General features: G+C 26.3%; 2 protein-coding genes across 2 annotated transcripts; both read left to right on the top strand.

The window, feature by feature from the left end:
* Positions 1–2,504: 2,504 nt before the first annotated feature.
* Positions 2,505–9,453, top strand: LOC111038993. The gene is made up of 5 exons (XM_022322271.1): positions 2,505–2,582; positions 6,364–6,430; positions 8,480–8,601; positions 9,122–9,293; positions 9,356–9,453. The coding sequence occupies exons 1-5, from the start codon at positions 2,505–2,507 to the stop codon at positions 9,451–9,453; spliced, it is 537 nt and encodes a 178-aa protein (XP_022177963.1).
* A 2,539-nt stretch (positions 9,454–11,992) lies between these two features.
* Positions 11,993–17,199, top strand: LOC111039001 (activating signal cointegrator 1 complex subunit 2-like). Its single transcript, XM_022322276.1, has 12 exons — positions 11,993–12,004; positions 14,325–14,476; positions 14,539–14,725; positions 14,795–14,992; positions 15,065–15,282; positions 15,359–15,520; positions 15,590–15,724; positions 15,786–15,885; positions 15,957–16,055; positions 16,117–16,271; positions 16,379–16,764; positions 16,836–17,199. The coding sequence occupies exons 1-12, from the start codon at positions 11,993–11,995 to the stop codon at positions 16,982–16,984; spliced, it is 1,953 nt and encodes a 650-aa protein (XP_022177968.1). The 3' UTR covers positions 16,985–17,199.
* The last annotated feature ends 5,008 nt before the right edge of the window (positions 17,200–22,207 follow it).

The following is a 22,207-nucleotide window of genomic DNA, read 5'->3' as shown; positions in this document are numbered from 1 at the left end:
TTTAGTATTTATGTATTCTAGACGTGATAACGTGTAATCAATAAACCAGGCACCCAGAACCCCGGTTATCTTAATCCATCGTCGTTAACACGTCGAGCTCCTCTGCAAGGTCCGACACACTGCAACGATTGCGGTGGCAGTGGCGGTGGCGGCGCGACAGCGTCAAAATGAGTCTGGACACATTTCACCGCCAAGGCAAAGGAATTTTACCGCCACCGGAACAGTGTGTAAGGACCTATAAACGTAGTAAATCAGTGCATTGCCCGTGTCTCCGCGCCAAAAATACGTCCGATCGACATCGGCGGCCGCTCGCAGAAACACACTTTATCCCGCTTTATCCTGTGTATGCTTCTAAAATTATTATTTTTTAAATTAATAATTAAATGGAACGTCTTACGAATGAGAATTACCAACCCCGCTAGGATAAATAATCGTAAATACAGTGATGGATTAAATATAAATTAAAAAAGTTATGAAAATAATTTTATATTTTTCCAATCACTTTGTATTCTGTAGAAACACGCTGTATACATCAGAACATATTTTACAATAAATGTTATTGATGTTATTAAATCAACTATAGTATTCGTAAATATAGAATACGTACAATATTATTGTTATCAACGTTCGACAACGTCGTCATTTCGAGGAAAAAATAAATACCAACATAAAAAATAAACAAAAATAAAAACCAATTTATTATATCATCATTATACTTTTGAGACAGTTCCTGATCGCGTGCAATTTATTTCAATGGTCGAGAGGACAACTTACTGATCGCCAGTAAAAAAAAATAATTAAAATTATAAAAGTGAACATCATATTTGTCGACGACGAGGATCGGGCCAATGTTACCCGTCGACCGTGGAACCGTTGATCGTGTTAAATAGATCTCCATATGTCATTACTCATTAGTAGAGCCCGGATTAATATGCACTAAAAAGTATCAAAATATGCCATATAATATGCAGTAAAAATCATTAAAATATGTAAAAAAATATGCAATAAAAAAAATTATATTAAAAAATTAAAAATTATGAACTAATGAGTCATTAGTCATTACTCACTAGTTCCCCTGTCAACTGAATAACCTTGGTCCATATCAAACAAAATAAAGCGTTTTCCAAATTACTGCGATTAACACTTGAAATGATTTAATGTATTTGCGATTAGTTACAACTTACAAGTAGACTGGGTAATTAAATCACTTAAAAACATACTCGGTGCGGTCAAGTTTAGGATCACGTTTAAAATATATAATACCTATTATATAATATTATCTTAGTCTGTGAACTATAAACCTTATACTAGTATAAACAATGATGTATTGGTGGGGGGAAGGGGGTACTCACTTCTCTATTTTTTTTTTTTTTTTGAGCGCATATTGTCTAAATAAACGACGATACGCTGGTATATGGCCGTATAGCCCCATATATCTATAAGAATTTTGGCTGTGGGTGAGTTGTGACCCTTAAAATTATCATTATTAATTACGTATGAACCTATAATACTATTACCTATGAAGCTGGCAGTTGCGATGTTGTATATATGCTGACGAATAACGCATAGTGTAATGACACTTACAAAATGGAGCTATCAACCGTGTGCCTGTATGTGGTGCCTATATAGCCCATGCTAAAAGTAATTCATTTTCTTATTTACACCGAACGGACAGAAAAAAAATTATATTTAGTTTCAATTAATGTCTAAATGATGGCCTGGTAGTTATCCTAGTGACCTAGTGTCCTAGTAGGTATACACGGTTTTCCCAAATTTATTTGGGAATTAATTTTTATGCTTATAGATTAAACCTACCTACAAAATACACATATTTAAAAAAAAAGTATTTTTAGTAGCGTTCCATAACTTATTAATACTATTTATTATTTTCAATTAAATTTTCAGAAATTAATAAGAAAGAAAATAAGTATATTTTTGTTATTTTTTGAGGGCATAATATTTTCATGTTTGAACATTTTAGAGCATATTATAATATTTATTCGTATTTAAGATTATTAGAGTATATTTGGTGAGTTTTTAATGCATACAGATCTGCTCTCTTGTGATGGCATAGTCTCGGTGGCCCGTCCGGATTATTCATTATCTTTTCACAAAAAAAATTGTCACATTTTTCATCATTACTAAATACTAGTTCTCAAGTATTTCCATTTTAAACACAATTTTAACAAAAGTGTAAACTGTGCAATATTTTTGATATTTTGAATTTTTATTTATGTTTGAAATAATTAACAAATACGTTCAGTCACTTCAGTGGCTCATTAATAATAAGCACTTATGCCACCTAACTATAGTAACTACGCGACTAGCGCTTGTGTTTTAATAATATTTTTTCAGATACCAGTACTTTTTTCTTAGAATTAGAAATATTTTTATTTAATGTTATAAGTAGTTACTATTAAAAGTTATAAGATTCCGTTCCAAACGTTCAACCATACATAAACCCACGTAGTTTATTATAATCGGTGTAATATAAATTATTAAATATGCAGCAGACGTTTCAGACGAACAGACCTCTGGATGACGAGTGGGATATTTGGAAGGAGTTCATTATTTTAAATTTTGTAAGTTGGAAAACTTTACTTAAAGTCAAAAATAAGAAATCGAAAAAAAGAAAACATTTTTATTAAATTTCGAAGACTGACCAAAATAAAAATAATTGAAGTAGTTAAATGTAATTAAATAAGTTAATAGTTAATATAGTTTAACTGCTAATACAAGTTTTTGATATAGGTAGGTAATCGTTGATTAGGTTTATAAGATAAATCTATGGGAGTTATTCATTTCCACCAAAACAAAAATGTTCGTTTCTGCCAAAGTGAAAATAGGTATGATTTTTATTTCTTCAAATCTTAAGCATACAGATACCTAGTACTGTTGTTTTGAATATTATATCATTTTTGCGATATTTAATTTATAACTGTTTCTTTGTATTGATACATTAGTTTAAACACTTAAAATTACATTTTAGATTGCGAGCGGAGCGATGGATGTATTAATTTTATAATTATGTGTGTTTCTTTGAGTCTGTCGTTATCTTTAGGGGCTATAAAATGCTTCGATTTTCTGTTTCAGCATTTTTTCTGGTATACGAAAGTGAATCTAGTTAGTACCTACTTTGAGGAGTCAAAAGTAAAATAATCCCAGTACTTTTCAAAGTCGTCATTAATAAAGTAAGGATGTGTACCTATGACCTTAAAAACTTTAATACAAGGTTCCTCATAACTAGTAACAATTGCAGTCGAAAATATTATAGATCCATAATCATGGCTTTTTTATAGTATTTTAAGTTCAAATTTTTATAGATTATCAACACATTTATCAAAATGATAAAAATCTTCAAATGATTTTATAGTTAAAAATAGAACAAGAATTGAAAGTTAAAAACAAAAATTCTCATAAGTAGAAAAATTAATTTTTCCACCGACACTTAAGTTAAAAGTTTAAAACCAAGAATAACGATTTTAGTTATTTTTAAAAGATTATTCGTGGGTACTCGAAACTTTTTAGAGTTTATTATTATATTTTATACAATATGCAATGACATTTTCAAATACTTTTTTCAGCAAAAATTTTATTTAACCTACTGTAATACTATTAATAGCTAATAGTAAAATAAATTAATTTAATCACAATAATATCATAAAAAATAAACTTGGTAATATTTTAGGCTGACAGACCGTTTTTCGTATAGAATGATTTTATGATATCATTGTATTATTAAACATATCCATTGATATGACTTTCTAGACACCAAATGTAGGTACAACAGAGAGTAACCTACTTATCCGCTTTTCGATTCTGAGCGGAGGGATGAATGTATTGATTTTACAATGATGTGTATTTTTATGTTTATTTATTTATTTATTGTGTCTGTCATCACGGTTTCTTGCAGTAAAAGTGCTTCGATTTTCTTCAACAGCAACTTTTTTGGTAGGAAAGTGAATCTATATGGTGATTCGGGAGGTGGTCAACATTTAAAATTTCCAATAGTTTTCAAAAGCAACAGGAAAAACAAACAAAAAATTAAGGAAAACGGGAATTTTTACGCAAAACCATTTTTTGAAAAAATTTATTTTGGTTTTTAATGTAACTTAAACAAAAATTACCGTAGATACATGAAATTTTCACTGAATATTTGTAAGTTGTTTAAGCATTTTCAATACACTTTAAAATGTTCAAAATATTTTGATTTGTGTTTAACTATTTATATAATCATATGAAATTTTTGATTATTATTTAATAATATTTTGACTCGTTTTAAGTTGTTGACGGACATTTTCAATTTTCATTTTTATTTCATTTTTTTCTATAAATGTCAATAAAACTTGATTAGTTTGGTTAAAAAACATGAACATTTAATAGGTACAAGACTCTTAATAACTTCTTACAATAGCAGTTGAAAAATATTATAAATACATAGTCACGATTTTTTTATAAGCATTTAAAATTCAAATTTTGACAATATTCATTAAATTGAAAATTGGATATGATTTTGTAGTTAAAAATGTATACAATTTTCAATTTTTAAAGCTAAGGATTGAAAATTGAAAACAAGGTTCCAGTTAAGTAGTTTTTTACGTAACTAAGAAATAATAAAACATTTATTTATATAGTTATTTTTTACAGACATTTTAAGTTCAAATTTGGATAAGATTGCATATTAACACAAAGAGTAACGTTTATTCATTTTGTTATAATTCGGCCCCAAACAAACAACCAATTTTACATAGGTATAGTAAATATTTTTCCAGCATCACTGATAATTTAAGAATAATATTAATTCAACTTACTGGGTATCTTATTAATAATAACTAATAAGTAATAACGATATAAGATCCTAAACTGACGTACCGTCTCCGCTCAGAATCGGTTTTCGTATACAATGATTAGATATCATTACATTCAAATATAATACGCCATCCATTACAGCTTCTTAGACACCTTATGTACAGCAGAGCGACATCCACTTACCCACTTTTTTTTACATTAATATTATAGTGTTTGTATTTACAATTAGAAAAATCATGGTTCTATTTTCCACGGTGGAAAGTTTAAATCGATTTTAGTGTGTCTTACTTTGAATTATCTTTTTTGATGTCCTTGCTTAGTGCTTGATTGTTTTGCATTGTGTCACTGTGAACCACTTCGTCTTTTTTAAAATTAAAAATGTATTAATATTAGGATGAAGTTCTACATAATATATCTTATTAATATTTGTTTAAATATACATGGACTTGCAATTATTTGTTGTTCTGCATTTTTACTACCACTGAAATTGTACCATACAGCGTGTGTTTTAAACGAAAACCAAACCTTTCATAATTTTGTCGAAAACAAATATTTAGTTTTCGCCGGAGTTTACGGTGTATCATACATGGCCAAATATTTTAATTCCAAATGCAATGGTCTAACTTTTATTTATAGATAATGCATAATGGAAACCAATTTAGACTCATATCAAGTGTTTAAATATACTTAATATGTTATAACTACTTAAATGTTTCAAATGTATGTAGAAGTTACACAAGTATAGGTACAACTGCATACTACGTAGAATTCGGAAAAAAATTAAAAATATTTTGAGTCAGAATCCACGCCTCTCCTCACTCCTGCAAAAATTGCGCCACTGCTTCATCGGTTCATCACAATTACTTAGTCACAAATAATATCTTTTGTCTGTGGGCCTATCTGAAATGAGTGATCTACGATTGCAAAAATACGTTTTCCCGTTAATTAATTAAAGCTAATCTTACAAAATACAATACATAAGATACAGTGATATACTGATATATAATCCGTGCGTAAAGCTATGTACGATAGCCGCCATAAAATGTACCACGTTTTCCCTACATCATTCAACAAAACAATGGCTCAACTGTAAGTTGAAACTGGTGAAAAAAAATTTTTGATTTTTAATAGAGGCCAATTTGTTTCCATCGTATCTTTGGGCAGAAAAACCTAAGTAAATCCAAGGTATGATGTTAATTAATCAACATTTTAAACACTATTTTTTTGTAACATTTTATTTTAGTTTGTATAATGCTATAATGTAACAGTATTATTAATATCGAATAGTTCTTATTTGAAAAAAAAATGTTTTAATTAAACCTCCAAATAAAATTAAACAAATTCAGACAAATATTATACACTATGTAAACTTGGAAACGTAAACTAAAAAAACCTTAGCAATCATTCGTTTTTTGGCTAAAACAAAAAAATATTTTATAAGAAAAGCTTTTGTTTGCAATCATATTATAAAAAAGTATATAACGTTCACAATATGTATGGTTATTGACTACTATGCAGTTTACAATGTTAACTTATTATAATTTTTTTTTTCAGATACTTTTTCCCGTTGAAATAATTGGAATGATAATAATAACGGTGTATCAAAAATATGTGTTCGGTGGTACGTATGAATAATTAATTTTGATAACGAATTGTTACAGAAATAAAATAGGTATGCAGCTAGAGCTTGATATCATGATGTACTGCTTAGTGCTTATACTTAAAAATTGTGAAATCAAATATTCCCACAATTTTTTATATAATATTGGACAGTACGAGACGGTGTTTGTGTAAATAATTGGGCTTGGTATTTTCAGCTCAAACATTTTGGCGCCGGTCAATATTCAGCTCATACGACATTCGAGCTCACGACAATATTATTATATTATATTGTTTGTATTTTATATTATTAGTGGCCCAGGGCTCGTAAGTTCATGCACTAAAAAGTGCATAAATTAGCTAACATGCATTCATGAACTAAACATTGGCAAAATATCCATTCAAATACGCACTAAAAATTCAGAAATTTGTATCCATGTGTACTAAAATTTTTAAATTATGCACTTGAAATATGCTTCGTATAAAAATCATTGGCACATTTTGAAATAATAAAATATATCAATTTTTTATCCGAATTTAATTTCTTATAATTTGTATACATTTTATAACACTCAAAAACCCAACTTTACAAATCAACAATTTGTTGTCATTATTAAGTTATTATTATTATTAAATCTGTGGTATATAGTTATACAACCTGTAGTCGTATTAGAATAAAAAAAAATCTAAACAAAATATAAATACTACAATTTTGTAAAATGGAAAGTAAATAAAAAATGAATGAATATAATGCTCAAGATCGATCTTAATAGTGATATAATATTAATTTTTATTCCAAGGCGAGTATTTCTAATTTTACATTTAAAAAACGAAACCTATAACTTTCTATTATTAAAAATGTGATTTTAAATTTAGTGATGTAATTAAAAAGTGAAATAATTATTTTATTTTATATTTTAATGTAGGTCTATTGTAATTTATTATTAAAAGATATCTATAAGAATGAAACATTTAATAAAATATACATACTCATATTTTTAATAATAATCTATTTGTTTTTGTGAATTGTGAAACACAAATAGGTACATAATATATGTACTAACCAAATGTGTTTTTATGAATTTATATTTTGCGTTAAATGCCTTCAATTTTTGTTGTTTTTTTTTTTTGGGGGGGGGGGGGGGAGTTGCTGATGAGATTAGATTTGTTAAAGCCTATGTAACGGAAAATGGCTCATTTTTTTCATGGCACATCTCATACTAGATTCCCACGCACGCCTATGGTTCTACATTAGATAAACAGAAAATCGGATGTAATCGTCGACTGTCGTTGAATTCGTTAGATCTTAGATGTGATTAAATTCAACAAGCAAAAAACGGTAGAAGAAATTAAAACTTGTGTAAAAGAAAACTAATGGCTTAACAACAAGTGATATGCGCTGGCTTGTCTTTTGCTTAAATGACGTATGCTCTAAATTACTTTAGTATAGGACGCAACATTAAGCATTCACATAAAAAAATGTGAATGGTGTCTAATAAAAATTCTATTGTTTACTATTATAGAAATTTTTTAAAAAAATATCTTAGAGTCGGGGAAATAATTATTAAATAAATTATATATTATATATTTACATGCACTTCATTCCAATATGTTAACATTATTAAACATTCGTTTTTTAATTTTATAATTGAACCTCAAATAAAAGCCGTTTTAGTGCCTCATTCCGGTTATCACTACAGTTTGTTGTTTTTGAGACTTGCTATTTTCTATATAATTTTATGATGATTTCATAAAAATCATTAATTGGAATGACTCAAGACCGCTTTTTTCTTTTGAACAATATTGAACATCTATTTAATTTATATTTATATAAATTGTTGGATTTAAGTCATTGATTAATGTTCTCATAATTTACTAATATTAAATATATTTCTTTTATGATGAAAGTAGATATGAAATGTAATTAAAAAAATTAACAGTTAAAACTAATTTTAAAATAATTAAATTATAAATTTATACCTGGTGTATTCTTTTTTCAAATAATATATTATATTATTAAAATTATACTTATTAATTTAATTGAAAATATGTAACTTTGTTTCTTATGAAGATCATTTTGCAAAACTGGATAAATATCACAAAATAGCTGAATTAAGTGTATTTATTGGAACTATGATATGGATCGTGACCAACATCATATTATTAAATGTTAATTACAACTCAATAATTCAAGTAAATAATTACATTTTGAATAATAACATTTTTTAGAAAATACTTTTGACATTTGTTTTTATAAATTACATTAATTACAGATTTTTAAATTTCTTAATAAACTTTTTTTATATTGCCATATAATTCATACTATGCGTAGTATAAATACGATCGTCAATCTGGATATAATATGGAATTTTTTTTAAACTCAATATTTCAAAATGATTTTAGAGCTATAACAAAATCAGCAAAACCAATTTCAAAAAAAAATAACCATTTTTATTTATTTATATAGCTGGCTTGCATTTATATTTATTTATTAGTTCAGATACACTTAATGGTTGTTAATACTTGTACTTGATTAGTTTTTTTTGTTAAAAATTTAAAATAGAGTTATCAGTTCATCACATATTAATTACTGCACTTTATTTTATCTATTAGCTATAACCGAGATAAGATTATAATATTATTTTATGAGAAAACATAATCTAATAATAAATAACTACTAAAATTTAAAAAAATGTATAAATAACTTTTTTAGCCTAGAGATTTTAGGGAGTTCAAGATGTGGATGATGCATCATGCATTTGGTCTTTTTATTTTTATTACAATCTTAATAAATTTCCAAGTTGTATTGAGATATATGGGTGTTTTTCAAGAATATTCACATACATTCGTAACCGTGGTAGGCTGGTCATATTCGATGACAATAAGTATGTTATTTACATTTAAAATATCTAAAAACTAAATTAATTTTACTGTACATTTTGTATAGTTATATGTTTAGAAATATTGTTTGTCTACTACATGTCCTACAAACCAATTCGATCATCTTATCGCCGTAATAATAGAAACCAGCCCTTAAACGCTTAAATGTGGCAATTAGGTAACAGCACCAATGACAGCATAGGTACAATTTTTAATTTTTAGTCAATCGTAAATATATGCATACGTTTTTCAGTTCTATTTATAGAGGTGTACGTCGTTGAATAATCTCAAATAAGGCCAAATTCCGGAGAGTTGACGGAATATGAATATTCAGTTAAAAAATGGATAAATCAGTGTCAATTATGGACAACCACATCGATGGCTACAACAAATGTTTCTAAAATACACTTATAAATAAATTACATAATTCACAAGTATCATTTGAATATGACTTTCCTATTAATACTTTTATAATTTATTACAAATCAATACTTTTCATGTAAGCCTGAAGTATAAAAAATAATACATTTAGAACCTTTAAAGCAAGAAAATGTAATACATACAAGACTTAAAATAACTTGTAACAATATCAGTTGAAAAATATTAAAAATACAAAGACAAGATTTTTTATAAGTATTTAAAATTCAAATTTTGACAGTATTTATCAAATTGAAAATTGGAAATGATTTTGTAGCTAAAAATTTATAAAATGTTCAATTTTTAAAGCTAAGGATTGAACATTTAAAATAAGGTTCCACTTATAAGTAGTTTATTCCATAACTAAGAAATCTAAAATGAATACAGTTATTTTTTACAGACATTTTAAGTTCAAATTTGGATAAGATTGCATACTAACACAAAGAGTAACGTTTATCATTTTGTCGTAATTCGGTTCCAAAACAACCCAATTTTACATAGGTATAGTAAATATTTTTCCAGCATCAATGGTAATTTAAGAATAATATTAATTCAATTTACGGGCTAACATATTAATAATATGCAATATCAATGTAAAATATCCTACACACTCAGAATCGTTTTTTGTATGCAATGGTATGATTGTTTGTATCATGATTAAAAGCTTGTTTAGTAATTTTTAAATATAATATTTATAGACATGATATATACGCCATAACTCATAATATTATGCTGTATTATGTTAAATCTGTGTTTTTTTAAAATTACAATTTTTTCGCTCTATGCTCAATATCATTTTATGACATTTTTAATATAATAATAAATAAATAAACGGAACAAATGCACTTTACCACCCCACTTAGACATTGGTTTCTTTTCGGAATTACATAATAGTAACGAGTTAAGAAAATAAGAATGATCAGGCAAAATCAATTCTCGGATAATTGTAGTTTTTAAATTAAAACTTTTTGAAGTTTTTTTTTACGGACGTGCACAACGCTATTTGTTTACCAGGATTTTCACTCATTTTTATTTTTAATTTTGGGATTTCATATTTTAAAGAGACAACTAGCGAATTTTCAACTTTTGTTTTCAACAAAACAACTTCATTTATTTAAAAAAAAACAAATTTCTTTATCAACTAATTATTTGTTGACATCATAGATAATAAAGAATAGATAGGCCATGTAATATGCTTATCATTGAGGAACGAACATGAAAATATTTTGAGGATATAGAGGTCTATAATTCTGTTGATTATTCTGTGATAAGACCGCTATTAGAATGAGAGGCATTGATAAAATCAGTCCTTCTCTCTTCCCCATTCCGGCACACGACCCACTATTTGGTTAATATAGGAATGGCCTATCCATTCTTTATTATCTATGGTTGACATATCATAAAATTCATAATCTATGTCACTATCAGACTTTTAGACGTCTTTATAATCTTTTGTTTGACCACAGATATATAATATTTATGTGGGTTTGACTTAATCATCAATGGCCACGAATCATGTAAGTATTATGGTATATTAGTATAATACATATAATATTATCTTAAATCGTGCTAATGACTATTGACTAAAGACTAAGGAGTACCATTCACTATCAATATTATTGATATCAATTAAAATCAAAACGGTTTTGATAAGGTCAATACAACCTGTACACAGTCAATAATTAATTATCCGGTCGAATATTGGTCGTGTATGAGGCCTCTTTAAGGTCCCCCCCATTCAGCAGTGATAGTGGTAAAATTCTTTTGTCTTGGAGGTGCCGCCGCGGTGAAGGTTAACTTTAATGAGTGTACCTCAACAGTGCAGCCATTATATCAGCTCACTTATTTCTATCGGGCACGGGCACCGGCTCCGGTCGCCCACAGTTGCTCTGCCCCCAACTCCCTCCACCCACTAGCGGTGAAAATAATTGAAGAGGAGGATGACACTGCATACTGCATTGTCTGCATTTGCTATCAGCAGGAAGCGCCGTCAGTCAGCTGTTATCCCTCCCCTTAGGGCCTTGGCTATCACATGTTTCATCGTATTTTCATCATCATACGGTTTCGCCCACGGAATAATCAATAATTTAATCATCTGATTTGGTTTTTCTAGATCGATGTCATTATTTTTAATGTATTATTATAAAATATATTTAAAATTGTATGAGTTATATATATTATTATAGGTACTTTCTATTGAAGTAGGTACTTCTTAAACTTATCTGGTACCTATTAAGTATCAAACATTTTGTTTCGTTGCAGTAGTCATCTCAAAACGAACGCCTAAATGGCTATCGAAGTAAAATTTTGAATTGATATTTTATTATATTATGTAAATTCTGAACAAAGCTCTCTTTGAAAGTGAATTGTGCTTACGTGAGCTTATATACTAACCTACCATTATTTTAGTCTTCACAAAAATTTTTACATAATTCTAACTCTATTATTTAGTTGATTCTGGAATATGTAGTATAATAACTGTATTATTAAATAAATATATGCCAGTTTTAACAATTTGCTTTGAAATTTTAAAACAGAAAAATAGTAATTACATAATAGTCATACTCATTTAAAGCATAATCGTTATAATCTAACTTGATTAAATACACAGTACTTTATAGAATTTAATAGATTTTGTCATAGTTATTATTTTTAATTCAAGTCTAAAAGTCTTGAATAATATCTAGTCACGGCTATTATTGTATTTTATATTACATTTAATAAATTGTGTAGTATACACTTTGATACATAGGTACTATAAAATATGTATTGTAATTAGTAAATACTCAGTGTTTGGAATGTGCACTAAAAAAATGAATTCCTTCACATTCACGAACAGTCCTTAAAAAGAAACTTATTCACGATCACGTTCATTGAAAAAATGAATGCGTTCACTAGGTCGTTCATTTAATTTTTTTAAATTTTTTTACAATAGAAATTATAATAAAAAAATATTATCATATAATTAATATATTTATTTATTTAAGTTTTAAGTTTTAAACGGGCCAGGCCCAATTACATACATAATAATAATAATTATAACAACAATCGATCGTTAGTAATATACATAAACAGAATAATTATAGAGAAAAACAAAAAAGGTACAATATTAATTATTATATAACATACTTATAGCTATGAATTAACAAGTAAGGAATTACAATAATTTTTGAATGAGTTGAAGTTTGGTGATATGAACAGATCGATATTTAATTTATTTATAGTTTTCATAATTCTATGATGGGGAGTATTGCTTGCGTAATTAGTTACTTCTGTGTTTAGATAGAAAGTGTTTTTAGACCGGGAGTTACGAATAGGGGTATGGAAGGATAATCGACTTAGGAACTCAGGACATTCTATATTTCTTGAAAAAAGTTTATACGAAAAGTACAAATCTAATCGCAGACGACGTTGTTCAAGTGTTTCGAGGTTGAGAATTGTTAGTAGTGGAGTGTATAAAGAATATTTCAAACATGTATTTATTAAATGTCAAATAAATTTAAACGGCTTAAAAATCGTTCAAAGTTTAGTTTTAAAAATCAAGTGACATTCGATTATCGTTCACTAAATATGAATGTGAACTTGTGAACGTGAGTTAATGAACGACGTTCCTTCCAAACACTGTAAATATCTACTATAGTAGATACATAGATTAAATATAGAAAATGTACATTGAGAAAAATCCATTTTGTGTTTTAAATTTTAATTTGTAGTATTATAGTGATTATTTATTGCATAGACTTTAATTGATATTTTAATTTTAAAGTCAGTTATAACCATGTAAAATATTATCATCTTAATAAAATAAAACTCGTTTTAAAAAGCAAGTATTAATAATATCCAACAACAGAGATGTCAAACTTTTTGAACACTACGTGCCCAAAATTAACTTTTTTTTAAGAGGGTACGATGAAAAAAATATTAAAAATATTATATTTTCTTATACTATAATTTGATTGTATAATTAATGTATTAGTATAAAAAGGTTAGTTTAGGACGTTTAGGTACATAATAAGTGTAATAATATTGCTTTGTTAATTGTCTATTTTGATGTGATATTTGTTGTTGAACATTTGATGCCAATTCGTTGATATTTGGTTTATAATTAGTAACTTTCAATAAAGTACATGTGGCACTGCATTCATCGGGTATGATAGTAAAAATTTTCGAGTGCCACCTCGGGCACGCGTGCCAGGGATTTGCCATCCCTGCCCTACTAGATACTGTGGATAATATTCTTACCTTTAAATTTTATAATTATTTTTAATGACTAATTTGTGATTTCCATTTATTGTTATCATTATTGTTATTTTATTTTTTCCAAATTCAAATGTCAACTATTTGTTTACTAACAATGAGTATTCGTACTATATTACCGTTAAATATCTAAATAATAATGATAATAATAACTGATCAATCAACACGAATTTGCTATGATGTATAACATGTATGGCAGTATGGATATAATGCCCTCTTAATACTTATAGATAAACAAAATAGAAACTTGAATAATAATTAAAATATAGACATTCTTTACAATATGTGTATAAGTAAGGAAAATACAATAAAAATAATAACCAATAATAATAATTTTATAATTATTGAATTAAAATATTTAGGATAACAAGTTAGCTTTAAGAAATAATTTCTTCGGATATATTCATCCATCAAAATCAATCACCAATGATTTGGCTCAAAAAGAATGTTGGATAGAACAGATGAAGTATTTGGTTCAAGACTTCAAAACGCTTCTCAATTTATCATTTAAACAGTAAATATAATAATAGTTAATATATATTTGAGTTTATAATTAATATTATTTTTATGTTTTAGATTTTGGTCTACAGTTGTTTTTAATAAACTAGCTACTAAAGGATTATGTACATTCCTCCAAGAAGCTGCTCCTCCTCACTTGATGGATCAACTTTCACAGGATGCTGATGTGTTGATCATTTACAGTGAAATTGATCATTTTGCTTATAAATTATTTAAACGACTAACTACATCCTCTGAAAATAAAGTAATAATATGCACAGTGTTTTTAAGCAATTTAATAATTTCTTTTACTTATTTTCATTATTTTCATTAGGAAAATCATATGTCACCTAAATATATGTGGGGCTTGTTATGTAATAACAATATTATAAGTATTCCCATGTTGTTTGATATATGCTCCATTTATGGTGAATTGTATAAAAAGGAATTAAAAATAATTTACAAGGAATTGTTTACTTGTCAAAAATTATACACAGAAAATTTAAAAATGTTTATACAATTTATAATTAAAGTGAGTTTTTACATAAAATAACTAATTAAGTATAATATTTGTATAAACAATTTTAAATAACAAAATTGTTAGTGCTTAAGTCAGTTTCAGGATAAAATTGAAATAGACATTGAATATGGCAATAATTGGTGTCAGATTAATAAAACCTCTACCGACATTGAAGAAACAAATGTTTGTTTGATGGAAGATATAGTTAATTATTTATTAGACACATCATATAGTATTTCAAGTTTCTTGGAAATGTATCCAATGAACTCTAGATTTTTTTATGAAGAAAAAGTGCATCTTAAGTATGTATGACAAATTTAGCGAATTAATAATTTGAAATTAACTAATACATTTAATTGTTCTATTATGTTTATTTAGAATAGCTTCCTTTTATCATACTATAAAACCACAAGTTTATAAGAAAGTAGTCGCTATGAATAAACTAGAAAAATTTCAAGAAAAGATTCACTCATCAAGATTATTTCTTGTGAAAACTGTCAGACAGTGTTTAATTCATAACTTTCCTCAAATGGAAAATATGTAAATATTTACTTATTTTAAGTTAATAATATTTCCAAATGAAAAGTTTTATATTTATTTTTTTACAAGGTCAGAGAATGCAGTAGATAAATATTTAGAAGTTATTAGTGAGCTATTAGAATACAATGAATTTGTCAATGACTATACTCTTGTATATAACATAACCAAAGATATAAAGAAACTTCAAAAATCCAATAAAGAAATGTAAGATTTTTTATTAATACATAACTTATTTGAAAATTTTTAATAAAAAGAAACTATTTAGAGATTCAACAAGATATGATTATTTATTAAAATCATTAGAACTGATTAATAAACCATATACTGAACTCAAACAAAAAGAATTTCAAGAACAACAGTTGGAGGTAATTGTTTTATCAAGTTTCTTCATTAATAATAAAAATATAAAATAATAATTATAAATTTGTGTTTATAGATACAAACCATTAGTACAAATATAGAGAATGCAAAGTTACAGTCTCTTATAAATAATGTAAAAGATTTATTGCCCCATTTAGGAGATGGATTTATTCAGGTTATTAATTAATATTTTTTATTTTTACATTTAATTATAATTCAGGTTTCATCTTTTGTAGAAATGTTTAGTATATTATGAAATGGATTCTGAAAAAGTTATAAGTATGGTTTTGGATAATTGTCTTCCATCAGAACTTACTCAATATGATTTAAATCTTCCTTTGATGCCTGAGTATGAAGATAATGCTACTGGTTATGATCCTTCAGCTAAAGAGTAAGCTGGATATGCTTTATTACTTCAAGAAATAATATATAACTATACAATATTTATAAATACAAAATAATTAATTTGTATTAATGTTATGTTTTATTTTCATTAAGAAATAGGAAACTTAAAAAACTCAATGCAGTCTTGGAAAATAAATCATTCAGAAATGAAATGCGGCCTTTTTATGAAAAATATAATGTCACTGAAATCACATGTGCCGAATTAAATTCATATTATAATGATGAACTTTATGACATGAATGATGAAATTGAGTATGTCAGACCAGAACCAGTAGATGAAAACACAAAGAGGAGACCAGATGTTATACCAAGGGTTTTAATGAAGAAAAAATATTTAAATGAAGTTGTAGAAGAAGAGTTTTCAGATGGTGAACTAGAGAAAGTATCAAATTTTCAACCATTCTGTGAAAATCCTGAAGAAGTTCGAGAACGACAAGCTAGAAGATATGCTGCAAAGCAATTTAAAAATTCCAATCGAAGTAAGTATTTACCAGTAAAACAAAAATGAATACATTTTTTTGTAAATATATTTAATTACTAAAAATGTTAGATAAACCACAAGTAACTTCTTTGTCAGCTACACCATCTGGGTCAAATGTTCAGTTGGTCAGGCAAAGGAAAAATGAGAATAAAGCATTCTGTGGGAATCATAACAGAAGAAATGCAGCAAGAAACAAACAACAAAAAGGAATGTTTTAATACTATCTATTCCAAATATTTCCCTATTCGAATACCAATACTTATAGTATAAGATATATTTTACTAAAATAATATATATATCCTCATTTCAATGATTTCCTTTATTGAATGTTTATTCTTACTCCTATTTTAATTTTTTCTGAAACACTTTTGTTTGGAAGACTTATACTTATAAATGTTTCAAAATATATTTTTATTATGTATTGTAGTAATATTTAAAATCAAATGTTCAATTTATAAATGTATAATTTAGTAAACTGCATGGAAATATTTTTATATATAAGCTAGTATATTGATGAATTGAAAATGATTTTATTGTCATGAGAAAAATGAATTTATTAAAATTATCATTTAAATAATTAAAATTACTATTTATTATTATTTATTATTTAATTTAATAGTGAATTCTTCAGTTAAAAATATACTAAAAAATTATTTTACAATCATTTTTAAAAGTTGTTTATAATCTACTATCTCTATTACAATTGATTATAAATACTAAATACTAGTATTTATAACCAATATTATTACCTACCTACTAATTGGAATAATTATCGATACTAAACCTTAAATAACACTAATCCAATAGTTGTTACTTATAGCATCATTTATTTTATAATACTGGGGGATGTTTATTCTTTATAAAAAATGGTAGGTACGTAAAAAAATTGAATGTACTTAAGAGGTTTAAAATAATGAATAATATGATCATCACAATGATACTAACATGCGACCAAGAAGGCAAGAACAGATAACCTAACCTAACCGTCCCAGCTGTAGTAGAGTATAAATCATCGGTAATCCGCATACTATAATCATAGGTATTTAAAATAATATAGTATAAAAACGTAGATCTTCAAATAATACAAAATAATATTGCTTATTTTTAGACACAGATATTATATTTTTTTTGTGTAGTTAATTGAATGAACGTTTTTAGCACAAAGAATAACAGATATTGAATTTTTATTGGATGTTACAATGTAACATGTATTTGTAATTGATCCTGATAGTTTACTGAAATTTATTAATAATTTATGGGTATCAATATTCAATAATGAATAATGATAAATTAATTTTAATATTTTACATGTCCTATACTATTAAGTATCAACAAATATTTAGCGCAATATTATTAAAATAAATTGTGATATTTTTATTACCTTGTATCTTCTAGTATTCCTTATGGCCTTATTCAATTGTTATTATTTTTAAACGTTATGTCCTTATAGTATATCACAAATCATAGAGGAAAATAGGAAGTTATTAATTATTAAGGTATATAACAAATGCCAGTCGTATTCGTATAGATAGGACAGACACGTAATGAAAATAAAATAATTTGAAAGTTCTATGAAACCCCAATTCACCTGCAGGTTGAATATATTCTTGATCAAAATATTTGAAAGCTTAATAAAAGGTTAGGTACCTATTCATAAGTTTTGCATGCTAGAATTTAAAAAAAAATTTCGCTAAATCTACAATGACCTTTTATGAGAGAATAAAATTAGCATTTTGAGAAAATTTACCAAATTCAAAAAACTTACTAGGTAACTATTTTGTTGGTAATTAAAAATTTATAAAATTTTAAATTTGTATGGCTATAAGGCTTGAAAATGTTATACATGTTTCCTCACTTAAAAGTCTGAAAGCTTATGTCATGTTTGTCGTATGTGTGCTTTTTAAAAGAAATTCTATGTAATGTTTTTCTCATAAGTTATCACCTTTTGGCGCAATAAAAATGCTTTGAATGATAATTTAACTTAGATTTTTGGTCACATATTAGAATTATTTGGAACTTTGGAATGTTAAAAATTACCAGTACATTTCTTTGATCACATATTTTAAGTCTTTTTGGGCTTTATATTGACATTTGATATTTTATTTTATTCAGTTTTTCTTCCAAAAATGTAGATACAATTTTTTCTTTGGGTCAAAAAGTTTGAAAATTATATATAAGGTTTTTCATAAGTTTTATTTAGGGATATTTTTTATAGTATAGAAGAAATGCTCCAATTTTCAAATTGCAGAGAACTTCATAGGGACTAAAGTCAAAATACTGTCATATACCTATATACCTTATCAAACATTTAAAATAATTAAGAACACTATTTTTTTCTATGTATTAAATGTCGGACTGTCAAATGTTATTGCAGAAAAAAATCATATTTCCCACTGTTCTAAATTTATTATTTTTAGTAATTTAATAGTACGAATTATTGCAGATTTATAATAAATTATAAATACCTATTATAATTATAAGTAATATTAAAATGATAGGTACTCGTGAGTTATTGAAATTTATTTATTGAAATATTATAAAACACTTGTTGCAACCATATCGATTGTGGTTTTCTACCTATTGATAACGTTTTATACGTATTTTCGTTGCTGAATTTTCTCATTACGTCAATTATCCGGAATTTGAACTTTTTTTGTAGATTATTCAAGTATTCAACGACGTACACTTCCATAAATAGGACTGAAAAAGTATACATTTATGATTGATTTTTAAAAAAATGGTGTAATATGTTGTCATTAATGTTTTTGTCTAATTATCAGATTTGAACTTTTATGGGCTGCCATACAATTGCCATTAAACTGATAAAATGTATTTGTATAATACGTAGACAACAATCATTTCTATCGGAAGTACTATAAAATTAAAAATTAACATTAAAATGAATTTAGTTTTACGATATTTTAAATAACATAGGCACTTATAATCATGGCGGCTGCAAAACTATAGACGGATACAAAACTTCGATAACCTTCGACTATTTTCAAGAATAAAAGTAAGTCAAATTGGCCGAACAGCATTAGATAAATGCAAAATGCAATTGCATGGTGTATCAGCCATATCTTAACTTTACTTCCATCATTAGGCTAAAATAAAAAGAAAAATTATCTACAAATGTTTAACAATGTTATAAATTATAAATTATAATAGAAATCTATATACATATAATTATTCTCACGAGTAATAATACGTAAATATAATCTAATCGGTTTGGACAGTTTGGTTCTAGCCTATTGGAAATTATCAGGTGTAATTATTAATCAATAGCTATCACTTTTTTTTTTTAATTTTGATTTTTTTTTTATTGATCTTGAAATACAAAACTATCGGCAGCAAGGGCCATTAGTAAATAGGAGGCACTGTGCTTTAGCAGTATATAAAAACAACTATGTAGGTAAGTGCTATCTACCAAATACCAGTATGAATGGACTAAAATATTAAAATAAACTAAAAATTAAGAAATAAATAGAATCAGTGGCGTAATTATGTTGAGGGTGTACGCGGATATATCAGTTATCTCCCCCCCAGAGCCTTTCTTAAAATAACTATTACATTCTAGTGAGCACTTGGCTATAAAATATTTTCAATTTTAAAATAAAAATTAATGAATATAATGGTTAAAACTTGTATCACTGTTAAAAGATAACACTGATAAAAACTTGCAACCATGACTTCTGATATAATTTTTAACCACCTAGACTCTAGAGCTTATAAGTTCTTAGTAAACAGTACAAACACAGAAAAAAATATTGTTAATAATTACTATTTTTGTAAATTACACAATAATAACGGCTGAGATTTTAATACCCTAAATAAAATGTTTTATGACGTAAAAATTAACTTCATTTTTTTTATCTATAAAAAAAGTTAAAAATATGTTTTTCAAAAAAAATAATTTTATATAAAATGTACTTATTTACTGGAATTATTAATCCATAGTTGGAATAAAATAATGTGAAGTTGATCACGACACATATGCAAGTTGTTATGAAAAGATTCACTTCTACTATTTTTTGAAAGTCATCCGGTCGTTCATAATTGTCTGTATAAGGAACAAAGTTACATATATTTTAAATTAAATGATTACTTAGGTACGATTTTAGTAATACAAATTATCAATTTTGAAAGATAAACCTCAAGATTAGTAACACTAATCCGGTATTTGAAAATGAATTATAACTATGTTTATTTCATCACACAAAATGGTATTGAGTGTTTTAAAATGATAAAATATTTATTCAATAACTTAAATTAATAGTTAAAAAGAAAAAAAAACTGTCATGTGTCAGTTATTATTAATTAGCATGTGGTTATAAGGCTATTTAGAAAATATCTTACTAACCGTAGGCATAATCAATATATCACAATATAGTAATCCCTAGTTATCCGCGGTTACGATTATCCGCGGTTGGGCCTAATATATTATGTATGTATAAATAATTAATAAATTATATTAAAAAAATAAATAATCAAATAATTGTAAAACATATTAACTTTTTTGTAATTTTTAAAATTAAATACAAAATATGTGCAAAATAATAAAAATTTAAAATTGGAAGTTTATGGTCTCGTTATCCGCGGTTTTGATATCCGCGAAACTTTGCTAGAACGTAACCTACGTCCTACCCGGTTAACGAGGGATTACTGTATACAACACAATACATGGGATGGGGTACTAAAAACGCTTATTTTAAGGGTTCAATTACAAAATTAAAAATTAATGAAAATAAATTATTAATGTATTTGAATGAAGTACATAAGATACTATTTATTTAAAAATAATCTTCCTGACTCTGAGATCGTCATTTTTTTCTACATTTTTTAAGAACTCAAAATAGACGAATGCATAAAATAATAAACAATATGAACCATTAACTTATCTTATGTGAGTAGTAAATTTATTGAAACAATAATATTTTGGAGTATGTTGTTTTATAATATCTGAATTTAGCGATTACGACATTTGAGTTCAAGACAAGTTAGAGCACATCATATTAATATTTAATTATTTTAATTATTTTAATAGCACTTGTTGTTAAGCTGTTTTCTTTATCACAGTTTTTAATTTCTTCAACAATTTTTCTTGCTAGAATATTACGAGTTCAAACATCTGTTTTCATTAATTATTTTTAAATCACATTTTAATAGCAGAATAATATAATAGTAATAATATGTTGTGTACAAATTTTCAAAAAATAATAATTTTATCTTAAGATATTCATAAAAAAGCTGTGGTCATAAATTGTATTGATTTTTTGGGAAAAGTATTAACTATACTTATGAGTTATGAAAATCTGTTGATCAAAACTCTGGATCAGAACTCTTGATCCAATACAGCTCTATACAAATTAAACAATTTATAACGTTTTTAAATATAAAATTAATCATTCGCAAATTTTATTGATTTTATTGAATGTCGTTAA

Source organism: Myzus persicae, unplaced genomic scaffold (genome assembly GCF_001856785.1).
Source record: "Myzus persicae strain clone G006 unplaced genomic scaffold, MPER_G0061.0, whole genome shotgun sequence".
NCBI classification, from domain to species: Eukaryota; Metazoa; Arthropoda; class Insecta; order Hemiptera; family Aphididae; genus Myzus; species Myzus persicae.
The sequence above is the reverse complement of the archived record's forward strand: the minus strand, read 5'-3'. Positions and strand labels throughout refer to the sequence as shown.